We start from the raw sequence: 22807 nt of genomic DNA, 5'->3' as shown, positions 1-22807 counted from the left end.
CACCACCCATGGTTAACTAAAACAGTTAAAGATAGTATCAAACTTAAAGAAAAAGCCTATAATTGCGCAAAGATGGGAGGCAGGTCAGATGACTGTACAGAATATAAAAAACAGCAAAGAATGACAAAAAAATTGATAAAGACGGAAATATTAGAGTACAAGAGAAAGCTGGCTAGAAATATAAAGACAGATAGTAGGAGTTTCTACAGATATTTTAAAAATAAGAGAGTTAGCAAAGTGAGCATTGGTCCTATAGAAAGTGAGTCTGAGGAATTAATAATGGATAAAAAGGAGATGGCAGATGAATTAAACAGATATTTTGCATCGGTCTTCACTATTGAGGATACAAGTAACATCCCAGTATTAGCTGTAAGTCAGGAAATGGAAGGGAGGGAGGAACTCAAGAAAATTACAATCACCAGGGAAGTGGTACCGAGCAAATTGTTGGAGCTGTGGGCTGACAAGATCCCAGGTCCTAATGGGCCTTAAAAGAAGTGACTAGTGAGATAGTTGATGCATTAGTTTTAATTTTCCAAAATTGCCTAGATTTGGGGAAATTCCATTAGATTGGAAAATAGCAAATGTAACTCCTTTATTCAAAAAGGGAGGAAGGCAGAAAGCAGGAAACTAAAGGCCAGTTAGCTTAACATCTGTTTTAGGGAAAATGTTAGAAGCGGTTCTGGGTACTGCCTGTGTGGAGTTTGCAAGTTCTCCCTGTGACTGCGTGGGTTTCCTCCGGGTGCTACGGTTTCCTCCCACATGCCAAAGACTTGCAGGTTGATAGGTAAATTGGCCATTGTAAAAATTGCCCCTAGTGTAGGTAGGAGAATTGAGGGAAGGTGGAGATGTGAGAGGGAAAATGGGATTAACGTAGGATTAGTATAAATTGGTGGTTGATGGTCAGCGCGGACTCGTTGGACTGAAGGGCCTGTTTCAGTGCTGTATCTCTCTATGACTCTATTAAAGCCGTTATAGCAGGGCACTTAGAAAAATTCAAGATAATCAGGCAGAGTCAACATTCTTTGAAGAAGTAACATGTGCTGTGGATAAAGGGGAACCGGTGGATGTATTGTACCTAGATTTCCAGAAGGCATTTGAAAAGGTGTCACATCAAAGGTTATTGCAGAAAATAAAAGCTCCAAGTGTAGGGGGTAACATATTGGCATGGATAGAAGATTGGCTAACTAACAGGAAACAGAGAGTAGGTATAAATGGGTCATTTTCTGGTTGGCAAGATATAACAAGTGGTGTGCCACAGGGATCTGTGCTGGGGCCTCAACTTTTTACAATTAATATAAATGACTTGGATGAAGGTACTGAGATATGGTTGCTAAATTTGCTGATGACACAAAGATAGGTAGGAAAGTATGTTGTGACATAAGGAGGCAACAAAGGAACATAAGTGAGTGGGCAAAGATCTGGAAAATGGAGTATAATGTGGGAAAATGTGAAATTGTCCATTTTGGCAGAAAGACTAAAAAAGCATATTATCTAAATGGTGAGAGATTGCAGAGCTCTGAGATTCAGAGGGATCTGGGTGTCCTAGTGCATGAATCGCAAAAATTTAGTATGCAGGTTCAGCAAGTAATTAGGAAAGCTAATAGAGTTTGTTTGTTATTGTGAGGGGAATTGAATACAAAAGTAGGGAGGTTATGCTTCAGTTATACAGGGCATTGGTGAGACCACATCTGGAGTACTGTGTACAGTATTGGTCTCCTTATTTGCAGAAGGATGTAAATGCGTTGGAATCAGTTCAGAGAAGGCTTACTAGACTAATACCTGGAATGGATGGGTTGTCTTATGAGGAAAGGTTGGACAGGCTAGGCTTGTATCCGCTGGAATTTAGAAGAGTAAGAGGCGACTTGATTGGGTCTTAACAGGGTGGATGTGGAAAGGATCTTTCCTCTTGTGGGAGAATCTGGAACTTGGGGTCACTGTTTAAAAATAAGGGGTCGCCCATTTAAGACAGAGATGAGGAGAATTCTTTTCTCTCAGATGGTTGTGAGTCTTTGGAATTCTCTTCCTCAAAAGGCAATGAAAGCAGAGTTCTTTGAATATTTTTAAGGCAGAGGTAGATAGATTCTTGACCAGCAAGGGGGGGTGAAAGGTTATTGGGAGTAGGTGGGAATGCGGAGTTGAGGTTACAATCAGATTGGACATGATCTAATTGAATGGCGGAGCAGGCTCGAGGGGCCGAGTGGTCTACTCCTGCTCCTAATTCGTATGTTCGTAAGTCTCAGCCATTAATACAGATCAAGAAAAGCAGTGGTCCTAGTGTCAACCCTAGGGACATCCCCATTATATATCGGTGTCCAGTCCAAATAGAACTATTCACCACTACTCTCCGTTTCCTACTAATCAGCAAACTTTGTATCCAAGTATCCTTTGCTGACAAGCCTGTTAAGTGGCACTTTATACAGTGCCTGTAACATACTAAAACATCTCAAGGCACATCATAGGAATGTTATCAAACAATATCTGACACCGAGTCACCTAAGGAGATATTAGAACAGGTGAGTAAGCATTACTTAAAGTCAGAATTGTTTCATTGACTTACAGAATTCTGAACGAAGAAAAAAGCAAAGTGCTACAAAGAATGATCCAAATTCATTACCCGGTTCTGTTACATAAGTGAGAATTGGGTTGAGGACAATGCAATGACGTCAGCATACGAGGACCTGTGGTTAGTAGATAACAGCAATGAACAGACTCTGTCATGTGCTGCTGGTACTGGACAATGGATAAAACATCCCCAAGTGAGGGTAGCTACAGCTTAAATGGCACATAGACAGTTCTTAGCTCATATCACACAGTTAATTAATCACAAACACGTGCACCACATGCATTTATATTGCACTATTAACACAGTAAAACGTCCCAGGGTGCTTCGCAGGAGAGTTATCAGACAATATTTGACACTGGCCCACATAAAAGGTAACTAAAAGCTTGGCCAAAGAGGTAGGCTTCATGGAGCCAACCTTACTTGTACAGTGGAAGGTTTATCATTCATCTGTGTTTCACAGAGTGGGCTTTATCTAAAATGCTAGCAGCATCACTTGGACACATTTGGAGATTTAGGGAACTGGTCAGACGTGTGTGGCAGAGGGCGAAGAGGGCACCTCATCTCAATCAGACCAGTGTGTTCCAACTGGTGGTCCCCCAGGAAAGGGGATAAGTTGGGGTTGAAATCCCAGCCTAGCAGTGGCATTTGTGTTAGATTCAGAGGAATATTCCTTCATCTCACAGCCTAAGATAATTGAAAGCTTAAGTATTCTGAGGCATCATCAGCTCCAACACCAGAGGGAATGGTCTGAGTGCACACAGAGCATGTTCCAGCCTAAAATGGCAATTGGGGTGAAATACACATCATAGTATCCAGATTTACATCTTAAAAAGGGGCTTACTACTTGAAACAGGCAGGTTATTTGGCGGCCCGTCAGTAGGCCCCTGTGAAAATGTTAGAGGGCCAATATTTAGGGTTAATGGTGGAGGGGGCAGGTAGACACTGAGAGGTTGTTTCCCCTGGCTGGGAATCTAGAACATGGGAGCACGATATCAGGATAAAGGGTTGAATATTCAGGACTGAGATGTGGAGAAATATCTTCTCTCAGAGGGTTGTTATTCTTTGGAATTCTCTACCCCAGAAGGTTGTGGATGCTCCATTGAGTATATTCAAGGCTGGGATAGACAGATTTTTGATCTGATTGAAACATACAAGATTCTGAAGAGGCTTGACCGGGTAAATGCTGAGAGGATGTTTCCCCTCATGGGGCAATCTAGAACTAGGGAGCACAGTTTCAAATTAAGGGGTCTCTCATTTAAGATGGAGTTGAGGAGGAATTTCTTCTCTCAGAGGGTGGTTAGTGTTTGCAATTCTCTTCCCCAGAGAGCAGTGGAGACTGAGTCATTGAATATATTCAAGGCTGAGTTAGAACGGATTTTTGATTGACAAGGGAGTCAAGGGTTATTGGAGGGTTGGGGGGGAGGGTGGCAGCAGGAAAGTGGAGTTAAGGCCACAATCAGATCAGCCATGATCTTACTGAATGGCGGAGCAGGCTCGAGGGGCTGAATGGCCTACTCCTGCTCCTATTAATATCTTAAATGAAATCAATTCATCTACGAATAATATGCATCCCATTATTTGAGTGCTATCGATAGTGGCATCACATGAAAGGGGTAATTTCAGTGAACAATGAAGATCATCACATCTCAGATCTCTTCCCTTTCTTCCTTCTGCTATCAACCTCTTTAATATACCAGACATGTATCTACATTCAAATTCTTTATGCTTTTATCCCTCAGTCGCTTCTGTATTTATACAGAACTGGTTAACATCATGAAGATAACTTTTGATAAATGGGTTTTGACTGCGCAGTGAATTTAAAAATCACAGGTAGCCTTCGCTCTTGTAAAATGAACCAGTTCTACACTAGAAAAGACCATTGTGGAAAAAATACATTAGTCAACAGAGCCTTTCCTCATCTGCTCCATTTTATAATCCAAATTATATTTGTAATCAGTTACTTTATTTCCCCATTAGTGCCATAAATTCTGTCACACAGAGTACAGTAACGTAGAGCACTGTACTCCAGAGAACGCAAGCTCTAATTCCACTTATGGCGAGAACTTAAATGCAAATAAAAGATCAGTAAAATTGACCATGAAGTTGTCAGGTTGTCATCAGAGCCCACATAGTTCACTAATGTCCGTTCGGGAAGGAAACCCTGCCATCCTTACATGGTCTGGGCCTACATGTGACTCCTGTCTCCACAGCAATGTGGTTGACTCTTAACTACCCTCTGAAGCGGCCACTCAGTTACATTAAACCATCTGTAGCAGTTCAAGAAGACAGCCCACCACCCTCTCAGGGTAATTAAGGATAGGCAGCAAATGCCAGCCTTTACAGTACTTCTCACATAATGAGAGTGAAATTTTAAATGAGACAATTTTCAAATCCAGATAAATTCCATCTTTTGACAGCTCTCAGAGCAGTCTAGCAATGTATGGTTCCCCAGCGGCCCAATGAGTTTACTATGCATTAAAGGGCGAATTCAAACCTCCTCCCTCAGGCCTAACGAGAACAGCTCGGCCTGTGAGGTGGGTGGGAGTGGAGCTCTAAGATGACAGTGTCGTGTTCCCGATGCATTCCCGCCCCCCCCACCATTTTAACTCACCTGAATCCAGGTGCGGGGGTGGGGTGGGGTGGTGCTGCTCACCCCAGAGGAGTGAGGTGCTGCTTTCGATGGTAAAGTCCAATCCCAAAGCTGGAACATTCACACCATTTAAATCATGTGGCCCAACCAAGGCCCATGTAACCATGCGACCAGGCGCAAGTGTTATTTTCAAATAAAAATGTATGAACAGGTTCCTCGTTGAGCCATGAGGCTCCGCAGTGATACCTTGGGATCGCCCCACACCCATCCCACATTCCTTACTGACATTTTTTATTCTTTCATGGGATGTGGATGTCGTTAGCAAAGCTAGCATTTGTTGCCCCTCCCTATTTGCCATTTCAAAGGGCAATTAAGAGTCAACCACGTTACTGCGGGCCTGGAGTCACATGTAGGCCAGACCAGGTAAGGACAGCAGATTTCTCTTTTGTAAAGGACATTGTCAGGGCTCGTTTCTGTGGGTCATTGGCAATGGCCTGAACCACCACCCCCCACCACTACCACATAAATTTCACCCCACTGACAGTGATATCATTCCTGCCAAGTTTCAGCCCCCTCAAATGTTATAAATGCACAAAGCAGAAACATTTCTGATTAAACCCCGTAGGTTAATTTGCCTCGACCAAGAGGCAGTAGGAGCTACACAAGTTGCTTCCCCAGTCTTGCATTAAGGAGGATGAAGTTGGTCAGCTTCCCTGCTCCTGATCGCATCTCCTAAAAGTCCACATGGATGAGTACCAAAACCAAAGATCAAGCTCCACTGCATTAATCAGGATCCAATCATGTAGCATTTAGGAGACTGAAACCAAACCTCTTTGCACAATGAATTATGTTCAATAATGGAAAACGTGGTAATGGGGAAAATAATGGGACTTAAGATAGCCAAGTCTCCAGGACATTTCCCTGCTCTCCCTCAAATAGCGCTAGGCTCTTGCAACATGCACTTGAAAGAGAGGGGACATCCAATCATAAAGAAGGACAGCACCTCTGACAATGCAGCAATCCTGCAGTACTGCACTGGAGTGTCAACCTAGGTTAGGAGCTGGACTCTTGGTTTATGGTTTCAATTCCCTGGCCTTTTGATCCAGAGGCAAGAGGGTTCCAACTGAGCCAAACGTGAAAACTGAATAGCTCATAATAATTCACTGTCAATGCTCACAGAAAAATGGCCCTCTGGGTGAGATACTCAGTGGATTCGTGTCGGTAAGATTTCCCTGCCATCCAAATATCACAACAGCAAATACAACGCACTGTAGTTAAGGATCTCGCTGCCGTCAAGATATTTACTAAAATCAGCACAAAAACATCACCCCCTACTAATTTTAACATGTATTTTGAACAAAACCAAAATTCCATCAGTTTTCACTTCTTCTTAAACATAAACTACAGATTGGTGTCTGAAAGAGTTTTTTTTAAACTTCTAGTTACTAATCACATTTTCTGGATGGGCTACAATTTCGGATGTTGACAATATTGATTTTACAATTCTCATGCTTGTTTTCAAATCCTCCCATGGCCTCGCCCCTCCCTATCTGTGTAACCTCCTCCAGTCCAAGAACGTTCCAAGATCCCTCCCCTCTCTAATTCCGGCCTCTTGCACATCCCCAGTTTTCATCGTTCTGCCGTTGCTGGCCGTGCGTTCAGCTGCCTAGGCTCTAAATTCTGGAATTCCCTCCATAAACTTTTATTCTTCTCTCTCTCCTCCTTTAAGAACCCCCCTCCACCTCAAAACCTACCTCTTTACTAAGCTTTTGGTCACGTCTCCCATATATATTCTTGCTTATAAACCAGTAGAGTGATTTGTTTGAAGACTGAGTGACTCTGCATCTTTGTCTCTTGGCCAATCATTGGCTCATACATGTTTCTCAACTGAATTCTATTTAATTCGGCTCCCCACCAATACAAAATTGTTAACAAAAAATTTCTGAACCTTCACCCATACCTGCCCTGACAAATTGAACACTACAGTCAGCTCAGTTCAGCTGGCCGTACTCTTGCTTGAGTTACAACAACAACAAATTACATTTATATAGCACCTTTAACGTAATAAAACGTCCCAAGGCACTTCACAGGAGCATTATAAAGCAAAATATGACACCGAGCCGCATAAGGAGATATTGGGTCAGTCCCACCCAGCTGGACAACAGTGAAGAGGCATTGGAGGAGGATGGTGTGGTCAACCATGTCAAAGGCTGCAGACAACTCAAGAAAGATGAAGAGGGATAGTTTACCTTTGTCACAGTCACGTAGGAATTGGGTGGTGTCATGGGTTCAAATCTTACTATGTACTGGGGTGTGTAATCCCAGGTTGACATTCAAGTGCAGCACTGAGGGAGTGCTGCAATGTTGGGTGCTGCCGTTTTTCAGACTTCGAAAGTGCTTCATTGGCTGTAATGCACTTTGGTACATCGTGAGGTCATGAACGGCATTGTAGAAATGTAAGTCTTTCTTTTCTTTCTTATAACCCATAATCACGTACATGGGAGTATATCACCGGCCTCCATTAAACAGGTTATTAGGAAATGCATGATTGCAGCCTGAGTCTTGGTGTCCTCTCCAACTCCCATTGGGGAAATTGCAGCCTGGACCAGAATGGGAATCTAACACCATTTGGGTTTTATGGATATCGACCCCTGCCTGGTTTTGCCAATTATTATTCCAGCTGCAGGTTCGTGACTGTTTTTTTGGACAATGGTGATTGAATGGTTTTGCAACAACTAGGCAATTCACAAATTCATTGTAAAGCTCAATTCTTTTGCTTTTACATATTAGGCCATTCATGAAGTACAGAATAGAAATAATGGAGAAATAATCCTTTGGGGGGTTTGACAGGGTCGATGCTGTTTCCCCTGGCTGGGGAGTTTAAAACTAGGAGTTGCAGTCTCAGGGTAAGGGGTCGGCCATTTAGGACTGAGATGAGGAGAGATTTCTTCACTCAGAGGGTTTGTGAATCTTTGGAATTCTCTATCACAGACAGCTGTGGGTGCTCCATCGTTGAGCATATTCAAGACTGAGATCGACAGATTTTTGGACTCTAAGCAAATCAAAGGATAGAGTGGGAAAGTGGAGTTGACGTGGAAGATCAAACATGATCTTATCAAATGGCAGAGCGGGTTTGAAGGGCCGAATGGCCTACTCATGCTCCTATTTCTTGTCTTTACCCAAAGTAAAAGAAGTAGATACAAAAATGAAGCTGTTGGATTTTTTAGAAGGTAACAAGGAGGGTTGATGAGGATAGAGCATTTGATGTAGCCTATATGGACTTTAGCAAGGCTTTTGATAAGATCGCACATGGCAGACTGGTCACAAAAGTAAAAGTCCATGGGATCCAAGGCAAAGTGGCAAGTTGGATCCAAAATTGGCTCAGCGCCAGGAAGCAAAGGGGAATGATCGATGGGTGTTTTTGTGACTGGAAGGCTGTTTCCAGCAAAGTTCCCCAGGGCTCAGTACTAGGTCCCTTGCGTTTTGTAGTACATATTGATGATTTGGACCTGAATTTAGGGGACATGATTAAGAGGTTTACAGATGACACAACAATTGGCCGTGTGGTTGATAATGAAGAAGATAGCTGTAGACTGCAGGAAGATATCAATGGATTAGTCAGATGGTGGAACATTGCCAAATGGAGATCAATCTGGAGAAGTGTGAGGTGAGGCATTTGGGGAAGGCTTACAAGGCCAGGGAATACATGATAAATGGTCGGATACTGAGAAGTGTAGAGGAACAGAGGGACCTTGCAGTGCATGTCCACAGATCCCTGAAGGTAGCTGGACAGGTAGATAAGGTAGTCAAGAAGGCATACGGAACACGCATTATTAGCCAAGGCATAGAATACAACAGCTGAGAGATTATGTTGGAACTGTATAAAACACTGGTTAGGCCACAGCTGGAGTACTGTGTTTAGTTCTAGTCACCACACTATAGGAAGGATGTGTTTTCACTAGAGAGAGTACAAAGAAGTTTTACGAGGATGTTCCCTGGACTGGAGAATTTTAGTTATGAGGAAAGATTGGATAGGCTAGAGTTGTTTTCTTTGGAACAGAGGAAGCTGAGGGGAGACCTAACTGAAGTGTATAAAATTATGAGGGGTCTAGATAGTGGATAGGAAGGCCCTATTCCTCTTAGTTGAGGGGTCCGTGAGCTGGGATCATAGATTTAGGGTAAGAGGGGTAGCAGGTGTAGAAGGGATTCAAAGTGAGATTTTATCACCCAGAAGGTGATGGGAATATGGAACTCACTGCCTGAAAGGATGATAGAGGCAGAAACCCTCATAACATTCACAAAGTACTTGGACATGCACTCGAAGTGCCATAACTTACAAGGCTACGGACCAAAAGCCGGAAAGTGGGATTAGGCTGGATGGCTCCTTGATGGCTGGCAAGGACACAATGGGCTGAATGGCCTCCTTCCAAACTGTAAATTTCTATCATTCTATGATTCTATGGATGTCAAATAAAGAGGAAAAAGGCTGGAAACCTGCAGGAAGTTGAGAGAAGCTAACATGAGAGATGTATGAAATTGAGCAGGTTCTGGCTGTCGGACCTTTCCTCAGAACTGATGCAGGTGAATTTCCAGCCATTTCTGTTTTTTTAAATATGTATGGGTGAATGGTTGACCAGTCAATGAGGAGCACAGCAACTGGAGAGACATCTCATTTATTTAAAGCGTCATTAATTGGCCTTTTTTTTGCTTAGCGTGGCTAGTGTCTAAATACAATGGGCTGAGTTTCTGAGCGCACGCTATTGGTGGAGCCTCACCTACATGTTTGTGACATACTGGATCAGCAAGTGCTATTTAATATAGAGTGCATGGAATTTCCTCCATGGGTGCAACTTGCAAACTAGACCCAAAAACACATCTGTTCCCATGTCAACTTAGAATCATAGCATGATAACATAAGAAATAGAAGCAGCAGTAGGCCATTCAGCCCTTCGAACCTGTTCTGCCATTCAATAAGATCATGGCTGATCTTCTACTTCAACTTCACCTTCCTGCACTATCCCCATATCCCTTAATTCCCTTAGAACCCAAAAATGTATTGACCCCAGTCTTCAATATACTCAACATCTCAGCATCCACAGTTCTCTGTGGTGGAGAATTCCAAAGATTCACAACCCTCCGAGGGAAGAAGTTTCTCCTCACCTCAGTCCTAAATGGCCGACCCCTTATTCTGAGACTGTGACCCAGTGTTCCAGATAACCCAGCCAGGGGAAACATTTGTTTAGCATCTACGCTATCAAGCCCCTTAACAATTTTATATGTTTCAATTAGATTACTTCTCATTCATCTAAGCTCCAGGGATACAGCACAAAAAGGAGGCCATTTGTCCCATTGTGCTTATGGAAGACCTATCCAATTAGTCCCACTCCCTGCTCTTTCCCTGTAGCCCTGCAATTGTTCCTCCCCATTCTTTAAATTTTCAAGCATTTATCCAATTCCCTTTTGAAAGTTACTATTAAATCTGCTTCCCTTTCGGGCAGCGCATTCCAGATCACAACAACCTGCTGTGTAAAAAAAGTTACGCTCAAGTTTCTCATTAGAATACATCTGAAATTAAAATGAGTATAAAATACTGATACCCAAGGAAATTGGCAAACACGTGATATATTTCTTCTTTAAGTATTTAAATTGGTGTTTGCACTCATTTCACCATCATTTATGCACATTGGGCACAGAACGTTTAACAACCTGCAATTGGGGAACCTTTTAATTTAGCTTGTAATGATGGCATAGAAATCCATTCCAAGAAACAGAAAATACAGTGAGATTAAATTAAAAATAAGGAAAATTGCAGTAAAACACCATTCCCAGGCAAGCGCAGGAGATGCAAAACCTGCCCTTTTACCTCCTCCCCTCTCATCATCCAAGGCCCCAAACACTCTTTCCAGGTGAAACAGCGATTTACTTATATTTCTTTCAATTTAGTATACTGTATTCGCTGCTCACAATGTGGTCTCCTCTACATTGGGGAGACAAACGCAGATTGGGTGACCGCTTTGCGAAACACCTCCATTCAGTCCGCAAGCGTGACCCCGAGCTTCCTGTCGCTGGTCATTTTAATTTTCTACCTTGCTCGCACTCTGACCTTTCTGTCCTTGGCCTGTTGCAATGTTCCAATTAAGTTCAATGCAAGCTCCAGGAACAGCACCTCATCATTCGACTGGGCACTTAACAGCCTTCCTGACTCAACACCAAGTTCAACAATTTTGGATCATAATCTCTGTCCCCGTTTTGGTTTTTTTTGCTGCTTTTTTTTCTGTCTTGTTTCTTTCGGCTGTTAACCTGCCATTCATACCTCATCCAGACACATCTTTTGTTTCTTTACTTGTCCCATTACCACTCCGCTTGACTTTGTACCATGAAACCTCTTGTCATTTAATCTCTCCTGCCTTCCACCCTATTACACACCTTCCCTTTTGTTCCTCTTCCCCGCCCAACGCCCCCCCCCCCCCTTCACTTGCTCAACGCCTATTACATTTCTAACTTTTCCCAATTCTGATGAACGGTCGCAGACCTGAAATGTTAACTCTGTTTCTTTCTCCACAAATGATGCCAGACCTGCTAGTTCCAGCATTTTCTGTTTTTATACCAGAAAAATAACTTTGTTTCAGCTGCACCTGAAAATGTGGTGGTAATTGAGACGAGATTCAGGGAGACCAATTACTGGAAACTCACATATGTGACTCTATAATCTAGGGGCGGGGGGATTGATAAACAGTTGCAAAAGAGTGGATATGGGGTTGTATTGTACTTACTCCTGTAACTCACATCTAAAATTTTGCGACCTTTTAATAACTAATTTGTGCCCATCTCTGGCTGCAAATATATAGGAAATCCCAAGCCTTGGTGACCAGTACATTCATGATTTCTGAATAATAATTACATAAAAATGCAGCAAGCAATCAAGGGCTCTGCACCCTGCCTCAAACACCGACTCTGAACACCATCTCATTTCATTCATTTTGCACTTAGGCACATCTCAAAGTCATGAAATAATAATCTCCCCCAACACACAGTTTAGCATCAGAATTAAAGCAATATTTACACGTTGCAGTGGTGCAACACTTTGTTATTGGTTTTGGAGTTGGGATGTTGTAGTATAATTGCTAGGACTTTCAGTAAGCAATCTTGTACAGTGATGGACTATGGAAAAAAATCTAGGGCATTGTAGGTGTAATTCAATAAAAAAAAGTCAGGTAAAAATAGATGGTCTTTTATCATCATTCTGATTTCAACACGCTACATGCACACAGTAAAATCCACTGAAATCTCAGGTGCAAAAACATATGCAATTAAATTCTAAATTTAATCAAAAGTTAAATTGATTGTTCCAAAAATCTGAATCTTTACATAAACTATTCAAATAAAAACCACAATCGCAGCAACATGAAAAGAGACTGCAAATGAATCTGAAAGCCGAGCAGTAAAATTAAAATGAGCAGTGCATTCTCTGTAGGTTTCAGAATACAGTAAATTATTATAGTGTCACTGTTGCAACAAGAAAAAACACAAGCAATTCACAATATGCTCAAAAGCAAATATTAAAATCAAAAGCAAAATCTCTGCTCAGTGATGTGGTTGGATTTTGAAAGCTGTTGAAGCCTCTAACTCTCAAGCCATTATGCTGCAGTGCAGTAACAGACTTGTTATGTACTTGTAGCTAGATTGGATTGTCAACAGTCCTTTACGGCAAGAATGGCTATGTAAAGACTAAATAATTTTGACTCATAAATTGATTGCAGTAAAGACAATTTCCTTTTTGCACTTCATAGCACTGGAGTGATGACAACACAATCCTCAGTCAATGACAAGTGATTAGCTGAGGCATTGGGGAAAACTAACTGATTAAGCCCTGCTGTATTTTGCATTGAAATAAGTTTTTTTTTCAAAAAATAAAGAAAAGCCAGTTTGTCCATTTGTACATTTTGCAGATTTTGTTCAGCATCAATAATTTATGATTATTTTGCAGAGGTTACATATTTATCATAGAATGGTTACAGCAAAGGAAGAGGCCAGTTGGCCCATCGTGTCTGTGCCAGCTCTCTGCAAGAGCAACTCATCTAGTCCCACTCCCTCTCCTTTTCCTCGTAGCCCTGCAATTTGTTTCTCTTCAGATAATTAGGTAAGTGGGGTTGGGAGGTGCCGGGGCCAGTCAGGCATGCCGGGGGAGGTGAGGGGCGGGTGTTGGTGAGGGAAGACGGCACCGTTGCTGCGGGGTCAGCCATTGCCACCAGGGAGGCCCTACGTAGACCAATGAATGCCTGAATAGGAGTCCCCCCTCAAGCCCACTGGGAGACTGTTGGGGTTTACCCGTTGGTTTCCCCAAGCTGCGGAGGGCCCCCCCCCCAACTGGTAAAATGCCAGCAGCAGCAGGAATAGGCATTAATTGGCATTTATGTGGCTAAATTGGCCTCTGAGCACGAGGGCTGTTTGCCACCTTCCCCACCGCTGGCAAGATGTCATGGGGGCAGGAAGACAACGGGCACTCCACCCCTTCCTTCTCTCATCATTTTATGGGCACCCCACCACCTGTCCTCAGAGGACTGGTAAAGTTCAACCGGTTGACAATCTAAACTTTAAAGAACATATTGACCCGGATTTTGCGTTAAGTACAACAGCGAGGCCCGCAGTGCTCACAGTCATGGAGTAAATCAGAAAGCAGATTCCCGTAATCCCACATGTGCAGTTAAATACAGAAATCCGGAAAGTGCTGTCTAATTTGCCCTGTCCCTCCTGAAGCTTCGCCAGGCCAGTATCCAACTGAGAGACTCTTCACTGAAACATATAAACGGCATGAAGTTGCAACACTTAACCACTAAACATGCCAGAGAAAGTTAGAACTGGTCCATTTAAGGGTAAGTGAATTTTTAAGGGTATGTTCTGTCTTAACTACTTCCATAAAAACCCCACGTTCACTAAAGATTGTCTCTTACAAATGTGGAGTCTCATTCCCTCAGATTTTAATTATTGTTGGAGATTCAAAAAAAAAATTCGGTACACATTTTCCTTCTTCATCGCATCTTTCTTTCCCTCTCCGTATATGATGTTATAGTGATTAAAATGTTCTAACTTACATTTCCTGGTTTAAACTCTGGGCTGAATTTTCTTCTCCCGTTGCTGCTCTCGGCGGCGGATGAAAAAAATGGTGGCCCACGATAATGCGCTGCTTGGGGCGCACCCCACCCCCCAAATCACGTGAAAGGAGTGGGCTTTGCAACACCGGCAACAGAGTCAGTTGCCTGTGTGCAGGTACTGGCGCCATTTTTAAAGGGCAGCCAGCCCAGCCAGTTCGTTTAACTTTTTAAAGGCCTATCCAACCGTCCCCCCACCGATGCACCGCAATATAAACTATCAGCCCCTTCCCCCCATAACAATTAAAAGTAATAGTTGCCCTCTCACCCCTCCCAAAACATTTACCTTCAAGATTTGACCTTCCCCCTGCCCAAACATCAAAGTGCAGAGGTCACCCTTCTCCCCCCTTCCCTACACTATTAATGGTGATCGGAACCCGTCCCGTTTCCCCCTGCTTCATTGCACTAAATATCATAAGTTTCCCCCTTCCCCAACTCGGTGGTGCCGGCTTTCCGTGGATGGGAATGCGAAGGTGCATGAGTGCCAGCCGCTGTTCGGAAGATCCCGGGCAGAAGGTAAGCTAGCTGTTAATTTTATTCAAATGTATTAATTTATTTAATTTAAATATGTAAATCTGGGTCCCGTCGCCCAGCGGCGGCAGGGGGGTGGTGAGGGGGGGGGGCGGGGTCAACACGGAGCCTCGCGTCAGGTCTGGCATTCCCAGCATCAGACTCTGTGGCGGGCTGTTGCCAGTACAATCCTCCAGTGCACCCCCCTCAGCCATGCATCCTGACGTCGGGACCTCAGTAAAATCCTGGCCTCAGCATGCGTCAGTAAGGATTCTTCAATCCTATTGGTTGGAGAGACACACCATTGCTTGCCCTGGTCACACAGATCCCAGATCCCCTGTAAAGATCCATGGTCTAGTTAGAACAAGTTGCAGCACAAATGCCCCCTAAAGATCTGTGGGTAACTGCAGGTTTCAGCAAAGGTAAGTGCCATTCGTCTGTCACTGACTGCAAAATCCAGCCCCATGACTTACAAAACTGGCAGGCAAATATTACCAAACTCACAATGAAAGACGAACACAACCAATAGGCACAAACACTTCATAAATACTCCCTACGACAATGTTTTATGTGATTCAGTCATGTGTAAAATCTGTACCCCTTCACTCTGCATACAATGGGAATTCAACAGATAACTTTATGACATGATTACTTTCACATACGCAGTACATGGGCAAGAGCAACATTGACTGGGTTGCAATGTTATTGATTATTCCACACAACAAGACAGCCAGATTATAAACCAGTTCCGAAGAAGGGTCACTGACCCGAAACGTTAACTCTGCTTCTCTTTCCACAGATGCTGCCAGACCTGCTGAGTGATTCCAGCATTTCTTGTTTTTGTTATAAACCAAAGATGTTTAGCATCATTATAATGAGTGCCATTTCATGTAAACAAAATCACCTCAAGATTCAGATTCTTGAACTATGCACCTGTCAGTTTATTGGGAGGGCACGTCTCTCACAATAGCAGACATCAGCAAATTATTGAAGGTCTTTGACCTTTGCTTCCACTACATTCATTTGACATCAACTTGAAGCTCAACATGATTGCTTATGTTTGGCTTATGTTGTATATGTGCCATTTGTTATCTCCTACAACCCATCTCTCCTTCAGCATTGCCAAAATACATGCAACAACTCACCTAGTGGCTCTATATGTTCCATTCTAGATTCTACTTCATAGAATTTACAGCACAGAAACAGGCCATTCGGCCCCACTGGTCTGCGCCATTGTTTATGCTCCACACAAGCCACCTCCTTCCACCCCTCTTCATCCAACCCGATCAGTAATCCTTCCCGTCTTTTCTCCCTTGTGAGTTTATCTAGCTTTCCTGTAAATGTATCCATGCACCTCACTTCAGCTACTCCTCGTGGTAGCAAGTTCCACATTCTCTCCCCTCGTTGGGTAAAGAAGTTTCTCCTGAATTCCTTATTGGATTTATTAGGGACTATCTTATATTGATGAGCTCTAGTTTTGGCCCATCCCCACATTTCACTCTGTGGGTTTTCCCCTATTGCCTCAGACAATTGCATAGTCACCTAAGATTTGTTTGTATACATAGATCTACTCCTCAAACAATGCTGGTATATGCATTGTGGAAAGAAATCCCATATACATCCAATGACTTGTGCAGCAACCAACAGTGCGTCATTTGTTTAACGAGCAGAATCTCTTCAGCTGATCTGGAACAGAAGATCTCTGATGATGTCTGATTCACAGCCCACACAAAGCCAAGCTATTCAGAAACCTTTCCTCAGACAATCAAAGGATCAAAGCCACAAAAATCCTCCACTGCACAAAGCAAATTATAAAACATTACAGGAACAACAACACCAGATCAATGCTGACATTTGGTTAAATGTGTTTTAACCTTATTCAACCTACTTTTTCTTTGAAATAGATGTACTGTCACCAACTATACAGGGGGTAAAAATGGTTTTGTAATATTGGAAAATTGTGTCCAATAAATAGCTCAATTGGTGTTTGCAGTCCACAAATACTAAGAATTTACCAATTAAACCCACAAAAGATACATTAACGTCAAATCCACTCATTTCCAACTGTCAGTAATTCACTAAAAGAAGGATCGCCATTTAGCCTTCCAACTCTTTGCAAATGTCTCGGTTCTGAATGATTGAATAGAAGCTTACAGGATAAAATCTTCTCACAATTAGTGCCAGGTTCACCGAGTATGGGGTACAATGATTATAAAGTGTGTTTTGGGAGCATATATGTTTCGAACCCGCCCTTTTACCAGTTTGCACTCATGTCTTTGCAAGCTAGTGTATGGTCTTGCTTGAAACAGTGCACTAGATTAATCCTTTATGTCCTTCGGCAGGGTCCTCTCTCCTACTTTTCCTTTCAAGGTTTAATTGTTTTTAATGACATTAGAAAGATCAGGAGATAAATAGTGATATTTCATGCACTGGAGTAGGAGAGTCCAAACTCTTTGAGGGCAATTTTAACTCCCTATGTCCAACAGAAACCAGGCTGAACGGGGCAGTTAAAATGCAGTGGGAGTTACACCTGCTGACGTCCCACACTAATCCTTTCCGACTGCAATTTTAAATGACAGGCGCCAGGAAGCACCCGCCCTAAAGCTGGGGGAGGTCCTTCCTTAAATAGCATCTCAGTTCTAATGATGTCATTGCGACACAACTGCAATCTTAACCCCAGCCCGAGTGGTTTCACTGATATTTAAAACCTCTCAGGAAATGGTTCCAGGAGCAGAAGAGGCCCAGCCAGCAAAGTTAGTTTAGTCTTTTCTGTTTTCCTATGGAGCAGAAGATCGATTTATTTTAAGTAAATTGAGTGTCAAGAGAGTCCTGCAGTCAACTGATTCCAGATCAGAAGTTGTCAGTGTATACTGTCAACTCACTGAACCATAAATTACAAAATGAGGAATGTGCAATTAACATATTTCCACTGTTTTGAAATAATTGTGATTTTTGGTGATATTGTGCTGGGACAGTTGGTGCTGACTGTTTAGAAATCCGGTTAATTGAAACTACACTTTTAGCAGAGCAGAACACCATCAACCCCATCGAAATAAGAGATGGCACCGTACATTCTACAATTCTTGTTGATGTTGCAAAGTGCTTGACACTAAAAGGGGGAGAAACACAGTGGAGTCCAGGAAGAAGGGAGAAAAGGGAATGTGGAGAGAGTTTGGATCAGGGCTGGGTCGATGGGAAATCACAGAGGGAATGGTGAGATGGAGGGAAGTGGACAGGGATTTGCTGAAGAAGTGGATCACACTGGCTGAATGATGGAGGAGAGGGAGCAGCAGCCCAGACATCAAGGTGTGGAGACGAATAATAACACTTAACTAAACTATAATAATTCCTCTTTAGAATTCCATGGTTTTAACCTTGGGTGAGTGTAGGGCTGACAGGGTGAGTGTTAGACCTGGGTCATTGTAACTAATGGGGCTGATTAATAACACGGGAGGAGGGCAGTCTGAATCTCCTGCACAGGATACTGCTCCAATTTTTAACTGCCCGCACACCCCATTATGGCTGATAACGCACCTGCCTTGGGATGTTTTACTACATTAAGGGAGCTATATAAAGGCAGTAGTTATTGGAGGACCTACTGAAGAGGTGCTTGCCCACCTGTTTCATTCATGGAATATGGGCACTGCTGGCAAGGCCAACATTTATTTCCCATCTCTAATTGCCCGGGTGGTGGTGAGCTGCCATCTTGAACCGCTGCAGTCCATGTGAGGTAGGTACACCCACAGTGCTGTTAGGAAGAGAGTTCCAGGATTTTGACCCAGCGACAGTGAAGGAAAGGCAATATATTTCCAAGTCAGGATGGTGTGTGACTTGGAGGGGAACTTGCAAGTGGTGGTGTTCCCTTGCATCTGCTGCCCTTGTCCTTCTAGGTGGTAGAGGCTGTGGGATTGGGAGGTGCTGCTGAAATGCAAATACAGGTAGGCAACCTAATTCGGCCAAAATATTGAGTTATCGCTTTCAACAACCTCGATAAAAAAAGGAGAAAAGTGCCTTGTTTACCTGCCGTACCTTCAGTTTCTTGGCTGAGAGTTTCCTGGCTGCTACTGTAGTAAGAAGGCACTGGAGTGATGGAGAGCGAGGCTGGACAAGAGGCAGGTGCTGATTGTTCTATCTGTGAAACAAATGGCTTGGAAGCAGGCAGTTTAAAGTCCTTGCATATGTATTGGGGTCGATGGGAAGGCAGTGGGCCATCTTGAGAATAGGGGGCTGAGCATCCAGAGAGGCCAATGGCTAGTTGTCCTCCAAGATCAAAGCCTATAAAAAAAAACAATTTTGTGTCATTGATAAGCTTGAAACATAATTTGAGGAGAATAACTCATTTCAATCAACAAGTTGCTGTTAGTGGATGGTTACGGTCACAATACAGGATTGTTAGTCCTGCAACAATAAAACTCCACGTGATTCAGGCCCAAGTGGTTTTAACCTACAGGCTTTAATATATATTGACTAATAACAGTACTGTTTTTATACAACTGTTCTACAGCATTACATTAAATGGCAAGTAATGAAGACAACAGGTTTCCTTCACAATGTCCCATTCAAGCTGCTCAGACTAGTTACCTTTCATGGGTTCCATTCTTATACTATTCAGCTACCTTGGATGCACCTACGCATAATTGTCTAATCTAATTATGTTCTGACCTTTTCAGCCTCCAAGTCTCTCCTACAAGCTTTGTTTATTGTACTGTAATGCATAGGCCAACCTTTATCTTAAGACAGTGGTATGTGGTGTCTCAGCAACTGGTTGCTTAGCTAGGTATGGACTATCTCTTGGCCTGGATGTTTATCATCCTCTGTCTTTTAAGTTTTCAAACTGTCTTTGTTCATACACAGAGACACAATTCAACTTCCCCTTTCCTCCCCATTCACTCTCTAGCTAAAATGCTAAATTAAAACATGATGGGCTGTTTTGACGATTTAATCCACTTGCAAATATCCAAACACACGCTTTCCCAATAGATCCTAATCACAAACATCAGGTGTAAAATATCGGTGAGAGCACCATGGTTTAGTGTTGTCAGCACAGAGGGGTCAATTTTCATTCTGTTAAGAATATGAACCATTTACATTCAAATGTAAAGGAAATTCTACTGAATGAGAACTTTGCCAGTGTTGTCTCTTCAACTCTGACTCATCTTCCCTTCAAATGCAAATTCTCACTGGCAGCGTGAGATTGGAGAATTTACCCCATCACTCTGCAGGTTCATGCCTTTCTGTTCAGTTATCAATGGCCAATAGAGATTGTTCTGGTCACATCCAAGTTTCATTGATCATGGTCACCAGAAACCGGGCAGTCAGTGTGAGCCTGCAGCAATGGATATTCTCACATTTAATTCCTCACTTCTGTCTCTCTCCATCTCTCTATCCCTCTGTCTCTCTTGTGCTCTCTATTCCTCTTTCCTTTCTTCTCTCCTAACTTTCGTCTCCCCTCACTTTCCTCTGTTGTTCCTCACTTTTCTCGCTGTCTCCTCACCTTTCACTCTCTCCTCCCTTCAAATCTGTCTGTCTCTCAATCTCTCCCTTTTTTCAGTTCTATCTGTGGATGATCCATCTCGGCCTGCTCCTGAAGTCCCCAGTATCACAGATGCCAGTCTTCAGCCAATCTGATTCACTCCATGTGATATCAAGAAACAGCTGAAGGCACTGGATACTGCAAAGGCTATGGGCCCTCACAACATTCCGGCAATAGTACTGAAGACTTGTTCTCCAGAACTAGCCGCGCCCCCAGTCAAGCTGTTCCAGTACAGCTACAACACTGGCATCTACCTGGCAATGTGGAAAATTGCCCATAAAACAGGACAAATCCAACCCATCTAATTACCGCCCCATCAGTCTACTCTCGATCATCAGTAAAGTGATAGAAAGTGTTGTCGACAGTGCTATCAAGCAGCACTTACTTAGCAACAACCTGCTCAGTGACGCTCAGTTTGGGTTCCGCCAGGGCCACACAGATCGTGACCTCATTACAGCCTTGGTTCAAACATGGACAAAAGAGCTGAACTCAAGAGGTGAGGTGAGAGTGACTGCCCTTGACATCAAGGCAGCATTTGGCCAAGTATGGCGTCACAGAGCTCTAGCAAAACTGAGGTCAATGAGAATTAGGGGAAAACTCACACCAAGCGCAATGGAAGATGGTTGTGGTTGTTGGAGGTTAATCATCTCAGTCTCAGGACATCACTGCAGGAGTTCCTCAGGGTAGTGTCCGAGGCCCAACCATTTTCAGCTGCCTCATCAATGACCTTCCCACCATCATAAGGTCAGAAGTGGGGATGTTTCCTGATGATTGCACAATGTTCAGCACCATTCGTAATTCCTCAGTTATTGAAGCAGCCCATGTCCAGATGCAGCAAGACCTGGACAATATCCAGGCTTGGACTGATAAGTGGCAAGTAACATTCGCGCCACACAAGTGCCAGGCAACGACCATCTCAAACAAGAGAGAAACTAACCATCTCCCCTTGACGTTCAATGGCATTACAATTACTGAATCCCCCACAATCAACGTCCTGGGGGTTACCATTGACCAGAAACTGAACTGGAGTAGCCATATACATACTGTGGCTACAAGAGCAGGTCAGAATCTAGGAATCCTGCGGCGAGTAACTCACCTCCAAGGTACAAGTCAGGAGTGTGATGGAATACTCTCCACTTGCCTGGATGGGTGCAGCTCCAACAACACTCAAGAAGCTCAACACCATCCAGGACAAAGCAGCCCACTTGACTGGCACCCCATCTACAAACATTCACTCCCTCCACCACCGACACGTAGTGGCAGTAGTGTGTACCTTTTGTTATTCGTTCATGGGATTTGGGCGTCGCTGGCTAGGCCAACATTTATTGCCCGTCCTTAATCGCCCTTGAGAAGGTGGTGGTGAACTGCCTTCTTGAACCGCTGCAGTCCATGTGGGGTAGGTACACCCACACTGCTTATAGGAAGGGAGTTCCAGGATTTTGACCCAGCGACAGTGAAGGAACAGCGATATAGTTCCAAGTCAGGGTGGTGTGTGACTTGGAGGGGAACCTGAAGGTTGTGGTGTTGCCATGCATCTGCTGCCTTTGTCCTTCTAGGTGGTAGAGGTCACGGTTTTTGGAAGGTGCTGTCTAAGGAGCCTTGATGCGTTGCTGCAGTGCATCTTGATAAAAAAAACTGTTCTCTCTTTGCCTTCAAAAGCCAACGAAAGCCTCTTCTCACTGACCATTTCTCAAATCTAAATATTCTTTCCATTCTCTCCCTCCTGTTCACTCTCTATGTGACAAGTGCTGTATAAGTTTAATTCACTATTGTGTTCAGCTTTGGTATCAAGTTCTGATGGCCCAATTGAGCAAGAAGGTCTATCAATTCACAGTATTTTATTTCACTGTTGGCCTGCTTCAAGTAAATAATCTGTCTAACCTGAACAATGAGCCCTGGAGTAGAGAATATGATTCCAAAATCCCTCAGAAACAATAGAGATTGAAAAACCATTCCTACAGGATAATGGATATGTGGAACAGACTACAAGAAAAGGAAATGAATTCAAGGTCAATTGACACTTGTTTTAAAAGTAGCTTTTTTAATTGTTCATTCTCTGGATGTAGGGTTGCTGGCAAGGCCAGTATTTATTGCCCATCCCTAATTGCCCTGAAAAGAGAGAAAGAACTTGCATTTATATAGCGTCTTTCACTATCTCAGGACATCCTGGAGCACTTTACAGCCTATGAAGTACTTTTGAAGTACAGTCACTATTGTAATGAATGAAACACGGCAGCCAATTTGCACACAGCAAGATCCCACAAACAGCAACGTGATAAATGACCAGATCATCTGTTTTTAAGTGTCGGTTGAAGGGTAAATATTGACCAGGACCCCGGGGAGAAGTCTCTTCATAGAAATATAGAACATGCAGCACAAAAAAGGCCAATCAGCCCATCGTGCCTGTGCCAGCTCTTTGGTAGAGTTATCCAATTACTCCCACTCCCCTGCTCCTTCCCTGT

General features: G+C 43.3%; 1 protein-coding gene across 4 annotated transcripts in view; it reads right to left on the bottom strand.

Annotated features, from left to right (window-relative positions):
- The window catches only part of LOC137379411 (anoctamin-4-like), a 238897-nt gene that overhangs the window by 168530 nt on the left and 47560 nt on the right, over positions 1–22807 (bottom strand). For 3 of the 4 annotated variants that reach the window (XM_068050181.1, XM_068050182.1, XM_068050184.1), the window contains exon 3: positions 18833–19087. In XM_068050181.1, the coding sequence (XP_067906282.1) occupies positions 18833–19087 (255 nt within the window). The remainder of the gene's footprint in view (positions 1–18832; positions 19088–22807) is intronic. The other variant, XM_068050183.1, reaches the window with a different exon arrangement.

The sequence above is a fragment of the Heterodontus francisci genome, chromosome 18, assembly GCF_036365525.1.
Source record: "Heterodontus francisci isolate sHetFra1 chromosome 18, sHetFra1.hap1, whole genome shotgun sequence".
NCBI lineage: Eukaryota > Metazoa > Chordata > Chondrichthyes > Heterodontiformes > Heterodontidae > Heterodontus > Heterodontus francisci.
This window is presented reverse-complemented; position numbering and strand designations above follow the sequence as displayed.